This window comes from Rhincodon typus, chromosome 10 (genome assembly GCF_021869965.1).
Source record: "Rhincodon typus isolate 14 chromosome 10, sRhiTyp1.1, whole genome shotgun sequence".
In the NCBI taxonomy this organism is placed as follows: Eukaryota; Metazoa; Chordata; class Chondrichthyes; order Orectolobiformes; family Rhincodontidae; genus Rhincodon; species Rhincodon typus.
In genome coordinates this window covers 3,351,327-3,360,877 of record NC_063341.1, presented here as the reverse complement: position 1 = coordinate 3,360,877, position 9,551 = coordinate 3,351,327, and the positions used below count along the sequence as shown (strand labels likewise).

The following is a 9,551-nucleotide window of genomic DNA, read 5'->3' as shown; positions in this document are numbered from 1 at the left end:
TACCACAGGAAGTAGTTGATGCCAAAACATTGAATGTATTCAAGGGGCGACTAGATATAGCACTTGGGCGAATGGGATCAAAGGTTGAGGGGAGAAAGCAGGATTAGGCTATTGAGTTGGAAGATCAACCATTCAGGTAGTAATCTGCCTTGACAACAAGGTGCAGGGCTGAATGAACACAGCAGGCCAAGCAGCATCATAGGAGCAGAGAGGCTGACGTTTCGGGCCTAGACCCTTCATCAGAAAAGGGGGAGGGGAAGGGGGTTTTGAAATAAATAGGGAGAGAGTGGGAGGTGGATAGAAGAGGGATAGAGGAGAGGATAGGTGGAGAAGAAACAAACAGGTCGAAGAGGCGGGGATGGGGCCAGGAAAGGTGAGTGTAGGTAGGGAGTTAGGAAGGGGATAGGTCAGTCCAGGGAGGACGGACAGGTCAAGGGGGCGGGATGAGGTTGGTCGGTAAGAGATGGAGGTGCGGCTTGAGGTGGGAGGAGGGGATAGGTGGGAGGAAGAACAGGTTAGGGAGGCAGGGACGAGCTGGACTGGTTGTTTTTGCTCCCAAAGTGAACAGCCTCATATTTATCCAAATTATACTGCATCTGCCATTGATTTGCCCAATCGCCCAACCTGTCCAGATTATGCTGAAGGATCTCTACATCCTCGTCACAGTTCCCACCCAACTTGGTACCATCTGCAAACTTGGAGATGTTATATTTTGTTCCCTCATCCAAATCATTAATATTTATTGTGAATAGCTGGTGTCCCAGCACCGATCCCTACGGCACCCCAATAGTTACTGCCTGCCAATTTGAAAAGGACTCATTAATTCCTACTCTTTGTTTCCTCGCTGCCAACCAGTTTCCTATCCATCTCAATACACTTCCCCCAATCCTATGCGCTTTAATCTTACACATTAATCTCTTATGTGGGACTTTGTCAAACGCTTTCTGAAAGTCCAAATATACCAAATTGACTGGCTCCCCTGGTCAACTCTACTATATACATCTTCATTGAATTCCAACAGATTCATCAAGCATGATTTCCCCTTCATAAATCCATGCTGACTGTCTGATCCTGCCACTGCTTTCTAAATGCTTTGCTATAAAATCCTTGACAACAGATTCGAAAATTTTCCCCACTACTGATGTTGGGCTCACCGGTCTATAATTCCCCGAAATCTCTCTACCTCCCTTTTTGAATAATGGATTGACATTAGCTACCTTCCAATCGGCAGACACTATTTCAGAGTCTATGGAATCCTGGAAGATGACGACTGATGCATCTACTAATTCTAGAGCTACTTCCTTAAGTACTCTGGGATGTAGATTATCAGGCTCTGGGGATTTATCAGCCTTCAATCCCAACAATTTTCCCAACACCATTTCTCTACTAAGATTAATCCCCCTCAACTTTTCCATCTCACTAAATCTTGCAGCCCCCAACATTTCTTGAATCTGATTTGTGTCCTCTTTTGTGAAGATAGAACCAAAGTATGTATTCAGTTGCTCAGCCATTTCTTTGTCCCCTATTATACATTCCCCTGTTTCTGTCTGTAGGGGACCTACATTTGTCTTCACCAATCTCTTTCTCTTCACGTAGCTATAGAAACCCTTAGTATTAATCTTTATGTTCCCTGAGCTTACTTTTGTACTGTATTTTCCCCTTCATAGCCAATCCCTTGGTCCTTCTTTGCTGAATTCTAAACTGCTGTCAATCCTCAGACATTTTATTTTTCTTGGCCAGTCTATATGCTTCTTCCTTGGATCAGATACTATCTCTAATTTCCTTTGTAAGCCATAGATTAGCCCTCTTACCCATTTTGCTTTTGTGGCAGGTAGGAATAAACAGTTGTTGCAGTTCCCCTATGCATTACTTGAATGTTTGCCATTGTCTATCCACTGCCTTCCCTTTAAGTAATCCTTCCCAGTCTATCAAGGCTAACTCATGCCTCATATCTTCATTTTCCCTTGTTGAGATTCAGCACCCAAGTCTCCGAATCAACTATCTCAGTCTCCATCCTGATTAAAAAAAACTCTAATTATGTTATGGTTACTCATCCCCAAGGGGTCTTGCACAGCTAGATTGGCAATGATTCCCTTCTCATTACACAATGCCCAGTCTAAGATACCCTGCTCGCAAGTTGGTTCCTCTGCATATTGGTCAAGAAAACTGTCCCGTATATACTCCAGGAATTCCTCCTCTAAAAAATTTAATGTAGGATAAAGGATACATACCCCCTCTCTTTGTGTAGCCTGCCAGTGGAAGGTGCTTTTATCTGACTACAACTGTGCTGAAGCACTCTTATCCTCACAGGGAGGAAGTACGTTGGTCTGCTTGGAAAGTCCACGCCTTGATCGTTGTGGTTTTTAAGCACACAATTTCAAAAAGCTACATGGTCTGAAAGCAAGTAACACGACACGTGACACTGTACAGTCCTGTATCAGAGTGGTGTTTGCAGATGAACCAACACCAAATGCTTGTGGAGATGGCACTTTGGTGGAACAAGGGTCCATGGACTAGTGACCAATCATGGATGACAAAGGCCTTTGCTTGTCAATCACTAGGATCGGTTCTCTGATGACTGAACAGTTTGGGGCTGGGATTAAGCCAGAAAAAGTGATCAGATCTCATCTGTTCTCTCCAGTTAAAATCTAATGTATACCTGAAAAGAGCCAGCTGGTTGTTAGCAGTGGCTTTCCATTGATAAAAGTTAACATGCAGGTTCAGTTGGCAGTTAGGAAGGCAAATGCAATATTAACATTGATTTCAAGAGGGCTAGAATACAAGACCAGGGATGTAGTGCTGAGGCTGTATAAGGATCTGGTCAGACTGCATTTGGAACATAACGAGCAGTTTTGGGCCCACCATATAAGGAAAATGTGCTGGTATTAGAGGGAATCCAGAGATCTACAGGATTGATCCCAGGGTTAAAAGGCTTGTCATACAAGAAACAGCTGAGGATTCTGGGTCTGTGCTCAATGGAGTTGAGAAGGATAGGAGGAGGAGTGGTCTGATTGAAAACAATAGAATACTGAGAGGTCTGGATAGAGTGGATGTGGAGAAGATGTTTCCACAAGTAGGACCCAAAGGCATAACCTCAGGAGTGAAGAAATGACCATTCAGAGCTGAGGTGAGGAGGAATTTCTTCAACCAGAAGATGGTGAATCTGTGGAACTCATTGCCAAAGGACTGTGAAGGCCACGTCATTGAGTGCATTGAAGAGAGAAATAGATAGGTTTTTGACTGGTAAGGGGATGAAAGCTAATGCGGAGAAGGCACGAGAATGGGGTTGAGAAACACATCAGCCATGATTGAATGGAAGAGCAGATTTGATGGGCTGAATGGCCTAACTCTGCTCCTATACCTGTGGTCACATGGAATTCCAAGTATAGATTATGTTCACTGAATAGTTCAGCTGTTCACCATCTCCCATATGCCAGAGATCAAAACGCAACTGATAGACAGTAGAGGCAGCCAAGTGGAGGTCAATGAGCTTGCAACTGGACAGCTGGTTGGCTATGTGCGGCATCACCAACAGCACAAGTTCAATTCCCACATTAGCTGAGGTCATTATGAAGGCCGCTCCTTCAAACTCACTCAAGGTGACACCCTCTGGTTAAACTCTAAAGAGAGCAGCCCGTGACCATCTGTGACTACGCACAAGCAAGTGGATCTTGTCATTGAAGAAACAAACATTTGGACTAGGCACAAAAAACAAAACTGATCAAAACCTAAGATCTTAAATAGTTTAAATCTCAAGGTGACTCGCAGGTAGTGGTGGCAAAACCAACACCACCGTCCCCTCACTTTTGGGTGAAATTTCCACTTCACAGCTTACAAAACCACTGAACCATAAAGAAGAAAGATCTCACTGTCTCGAGTCAGATAGCAACTAGCAGCCCAGTTGGTTAGCATAAAGTACAAGTCTTTGCTGGTTATCAGCCGAGTCTCAGTGAATAGCCCTCACCTCTGATTAATGGAGGCACAAGCAAAGAACTCAGGTTGACACCCCTGACAGGGAACACGGTGGTGTGCTGAAGTGGCAGGCAATTGGAAGCTCGGGGTCATTTTTACAGACAGAATATAGATATTCTACAAAGCGGTCACGCAGTCTATGTTTCATCTCCCCGGTGTACAGGAGACCACATCGGGAGCAGTGAATACAGGGGACTAGATTGAGTTGAAGTGATGTTAAAGCATTGTTTCACCTGGAAGTTGTGCCTGGGTCCATGGATAGGGAGGAGGGAAGGTGATAAACAGGCAGGAGTTAGACATCCTGTAATTGTAGGTAGGGGAAGGTGCTGTGGGATGTAGGGAGGTTTTGGGAATGGACCAGCATGCCCTGAGGGAATGGTTCTTGCAGAAGGCTGACAAGGGAGGGGAGAGAAATATGTCTAGCAGTAGCATCCCACTGGAGATGGTTGAAATGGTTGATGATGATCTTTTGAATGCAGAGCCTGGTAGGGAGCAGGAGGCCACTATCACAACAGGAGGTAAAGGGTGAGGGCACAAGCACAAGAAGTGGGCTAGATACAGCTGACAGCTCATAGCCATTGGTGGAGAATCTTCATTTAAGAACAATAAAAGTAGACATGTTGATCCTGCTTGTGGAAGGTGACACTGTCAGGAGAGGTTGTGGAGATAAACTTGGGAGAAATGGAATGGGGTCTTTATAGGAAGCAGGGTGTGAGGATGCATTGTCCAAGGAACTATGGGAAGCAGTGGATTTGTAATGTATATCAGTGGCAACTCTCTCAGAAATGGAAACAGATGTTGAGGAAGAGAAGGGAGGAGTCTGAATGGACCAGGCAAAAGAGAGCAGGGTGGAAATTGTAAGCAAAATTGATAAATTGTTGCCAAACCTGAACGAGAAGGGGAAGCAATACTGATGTCAATATACTGGAAAAAGTTTGAGAGACCATACCTCAAACAGACAGGCAGAACTGGGGCCCACATGGGTACCCATAGCCACCCCTTAAACTTGGAAGAAAATGAGATGCATTTAAGAACCAGGACTAGCTCAGCCAGGTGGAAGAAGCTGGTGGTCAATGGGGACAGTTCAGACCTTCTCCCCCCCCCACGAAGCAGGAGAGAACCCCAAGACTGATTTAAGGATGTTGAGTATGTGAAGAGCATTGCTGGATTAGGTCAGCATGAACCAGTCATATTGAAGCCATAAAAGTTACCCTAAAAACAGGTTTGTTTTTAAAATACATTAGATAATCAATTTCAAGGTGTTTCATTTGCAGCTATTGACTCAAGTTCCACAAGTAATAAAGAGATTTGGCTTCCAAATCAGTTTCTGGCTTGCTATTCCCTTAAACCTCCTACTTTGGAGTAATTCAAATTGGCCACACATTAACTTGAGCACCCAACAAGGCCAGTTTCTCTAGTCTAGAGAAATAGCTAGATGTATCACCCATTCTCCTGCCCTACTTCTATATTCTGATCTGAGACAACAGGCACCAGACTGAGAAAAAAAAATAATCAGTTGAAGGGACGGACTGCAAGGGCATAGCTGGCCTACGGAGATGGAAGGAACCTCTAGTACAAAAGTTATGCAAAGAAACTGGAGGTTTTAAAGTGAATAAATTTACTTCCCTTAAATACAGTGGTAGGATCAACTTTAAAACTGTCCAGTTGGTCATTTGTTTAATTCTTACATGAGAAGTTCATCTGATTAGCCAAACAGGGATGCCATTCAGCCTCATGTCCATACCTCTACTTTTGCATTATACTCCTTACCCAACATCCACAATCATTAGAGACAATGGCAATCCTTCATTTTAAATTGTTTCTTTCAGTCATCTAAACAACTGGGCAAAGGCCAGAGGTTAATATCTTGCAACTATATATGAACCCCAACAGTTGAATGTTAGAACTACTCTCAGGAACAGACTGTTGACAACCCTCTTTGTAGAGTTTTTAAAAAGCTACAGTTCTCACTCCCCCATCAAGTGAGAAACCTGCTAGAGCACTAATTAGAGTTAGTCCCAGTGCCTGCAGACTCAGGGGAAGGGTGAAAATCTGAGCAGCACTCCCATTTCAGGTTAATACCCAATCAAACCCAGCTATAGAAAGAAAAAACATGGACCTCAAAATCAACAATATGCCCACTAGAGTTAGAGGCGAGAGGAGAAAGATGTTTAAAAAAGACCTGAGAGGCAGGTTTTCAGAAGGTATGTATGGCATGAACTGTGAGGTGCTGGGTACAATTACAACATTTAAGACATATGGATGGGTAAATGTACAGGAAGGGTTGATGGGTTTGGCCCAAATACCGGTCAACAGGACTAGATTACAATTTGTGGGTCAGCAGAGGAGTTGGACCAAAAGGGTCTGTTTCTGTGGCTTTACAACTGAATTAAATAGTTGAGTTAAACAGGTCAGTGCCAAGGTCTGAGCCTCTGGGATAACAAGTATAAAACAAAAAAGTGAACTACCAAAGTATATTCTGAAATGCAATACTGGAAAGAACTTGTCACTGTTCTAAATGACATGAAGTGTTGGAAAGGTAGAGATGTAACTGGAGTCAGGGATATTAGCTGTCAGAGACACTAAAGATTATTCCATTAGGAATATAAGCACACTTATGAATTACAAGAGGTTGTCAAGGCTGGAAAGTCAAGTTCAAAGTTGTAACCCAGGCAGGTTCAGCAATGTTGTCACTGGGCTGGCAATCAGCCAATGATTAGATCAGTGAAAAGGTTATTACAACATCCAACTAACATGTTTTTCTGTAATGTTGTTGCAATTTCTTGCACCTACATGGAACCCACTCAATCAATGACCCATTTTGGTGTTGTGAGGACCCCACAATCTAGGAAAACACTAAGATCTCTATGGCCAAATTTCTACCCTTCCCCAGCCAGGACAGAGAAGGCTAGAGGAGCTGGGAAGCAAGTCAGAAGAGGCAACAGCACTTCCAGAAATCAAGTAGCCATCTAAACTCCATGCTCACATATGTCAACAAAGCAAGTCAGGATACAAGCTGATTAATACCAAAGGGTGCCCCTTCCTGGTTTGGGGAGGTGGGAGAAAAAAAAAGGGGGGGGAAAGCAACAGAATTCATACTCTTCAACTCCACTAATAGGAGAAACTAGGACCAAATTTAATTGGAGGAGTGATTTTAAAAAACCACCACCCAGAGAGAGACAAAAAGGTCAGATGCTTCCTACTCCCAAAAAAAACAGATCAGAACAAACATTCCAGAGTCAAGGTGCCCAGGGGACAATTGAGGCAAACAAATCTAACAAAAGCACCAGGTGAGATGATAGGCTAGGTTTACGATATACCTAAAAACTGCTTAATGCATTTTTAAATCTGAGACATGTCTCCTTTTAAGTGGAAAAAATCCACTAAACTACACGGCTGAAAGTTGGGTTTGGAGTTGCCTGTGCGGTTGCCATCTGTGAACTTTAGCCTACTTCAGAGCTGACAAAAGCAGCAGTGTGTTTAAAGCTAGTCCAACACCCGCCTGCTTCTCTTTCCCCACCCCCCCACAACCACCACACCGAACAATAGACAAGGGAGCAGCCCTCTCCAGGAAAGCGAGTTAGTTAACCCATGCAGGACCACACCAGTGAGCAACAAGGAACGAGCCAAACGCCAGGATTAAGTTAAATAACCTTTAATTCGTGTAAATTACACCATTCATATAAACAAATAGTACTACAGCCAAAAAAAAAGCAGTGAATAATCCAACACATTTTCCAAAGTCTTTATAGAACAAAGACAACTTTTAAGTACAGAAACGTGCCCAACTCAGTGCCGTGGGAGGCAACGGGGGGGGGGGGGGGAAGAAGTGATTCGATATCGACCTCAGCGACATTTGAGTTTTATATAAAAAAGGCAGTGGAGACATGTATGAAGTTAAACTGTATACAAACAATTCACAAGTCTTGCTGCCTTCCAATGAAGCTTGGATCAGGCCGAGGGGAAAAATGACACGTTTTAAACTGAAAATTAAACTTTTAAAAGAGGGGGGGGGTTGGCGGTAAGACAAAGCCCTCCCCCACAGTCAAATGGAAAGTGTAACCCCTCCCAAGAAGCCCAGCAGCTCAGAACACGCCTGGTCCTCTACACTTCCTCACTGTGGGTGGGAGAGGGAGGCTGCTCTCCACGTGGTTGTAGAGGCGCTCCTACTGGGGGAAACGAACATTTCAAACCCAGCTATTCCCTCCCTCCAAAAAGAAAGGAGGAAATGAGAACCAACTGAACCCAGTCCTGGTCTCTCTCATCAGTCAGAAGAGAAGGGAGTCGAGGTGTTTCTCAAAAGGCGACAATCGCCCTGCTCCAGGAACCCATACTGCCCAGTACTTGATCGCAGCAGACCTGGCCACTCTCCCCTTCACTGCCTTCCTTGGTCAGGAGCCCGGAGAAACTGGACCCGAAGACGGTGATGAGACTAGAGACGTTAGGGGAGGTCTCCATCTCCTCTTCCTCCTCTTGAAGGGGGATGCGGGCGGCCTTAGGGGGCACTGCCGGCTCCTGCTCAGTCCTGGCCCTTTTCAGCGGGCTAGCGGGTTCGGTCGCCCCGGGCTCGGCGCTCCTCCTCTTGCGGGCGCACGGGCAACTCGGTGCCGGCTCGCCGACCGTCCGGGACGGGCAGCGGGCCCCTTGCTCTCCGGTGTTGCCGCTGCCCGCTTCCGGCCCCTGGCAAGGAGCCCTGCCCGCTGCAAGCCGGCCCTCGGAGGGCTCGGTCTTGGGAGAGTCAGAGTCGGGCCAGCCGCGAAGTTGCACCCTGTCCGCGGCTCGGTCGCCGTCAGTCCAAGCGGGGAGCCGAGGCTCGGGCTCGCTCCTTGGCCCCTCGGCCCAGCCGGGGGGAGGCTGCCCGCGGGCGGACGAGTCGCAGAGTCTCCTCCTGGAAGCCCAGCTGTGCGGAGTTTGCATCTCCTCGGGCGGCTGTTGCTGCTGCTGTAGGGAGAGCTCCTCCTGCTCGCTCAGGTAGACCTCACGGGCGCTCCTCAGCACCAGGGACACCAGCAGGTTCTTGTGCAGCTTGATGCCGCCCCTCTGCACCCGGGACGAGTAGATCTTGCCCAGGGAGATGGTCATGATGCGGTGCGCCTCAACCTTGAACTCCATGGCTTCCCGGGTGGCGAGGGCGCTTTGGGGTGGGGGGAAGCGACACCCTCTGCCCCAAGTAAACAAACAAACAAACAAACAAACAAATCACCGCCGCCGGCTGGATTTAGACCAACAAGAGGGGATGAATGTCCGGGAGGTGGGGGTCCCGCCTTGTGCCCGCTACCCACCCTCGGTCCGCTCCCGCCGCCGCTCCGGAGAATTGTAACCGTTTTGAACGTGTCCCGCTATTTATAATCCCCCGCCCACGTGGTCCCAGCCAATCCACGCCGACGTGGGCGTTCCACCCCGCCTCCCCGCCCACCGCTCTCGACCAATCGGAGCCCGAGCAGCCCGCAGCTTTATTTAAATCAAAGCCCACCTCCCCCCACAAGCCCCACCCCCCAACCGGACGCTCTTAAAGCCGCACCCGCCTCTTCTTCTCCACATCGCCCCCCCCAACACCCGCAACCGTTCTTAAAGGGATT

General features: G+C 46.8%; 1 protein-coding gene across 1 annotated transcript; it reads right to left on the bottom strand.

The window, feature by feature from the left end:
• Positions 1-7,611: 7,611 nt before the first annotated feature.
• On the bottom strand, positions 7,612-9,274 carry ier5 (immediate early response 5). The gene has a single exon (XM_020517687.2). The coding sequence runs from the start codon at positions 9,082-9,084 to the stop codon at positions 8,269-8,271; it is 816 nt and encodes a 271-aa protein (XP_020373276.1). The 5' UTR covers positions 9,085-9,274; the 3' UTR covers positions 7,612-8,268.
• Positions 9,275-9,551: the final 277 nt, after the last annotated feature.

Bases quoted from the DNA above. Each gene is read 5' to 3' on its own strand.
- ier5 (XM_020517687.2), bottom strand. From the start codon at position 9,084: ATGGAGTTCAAGGTTGAGGCGCACCGCATCATGACCATCTCCCTGGGC.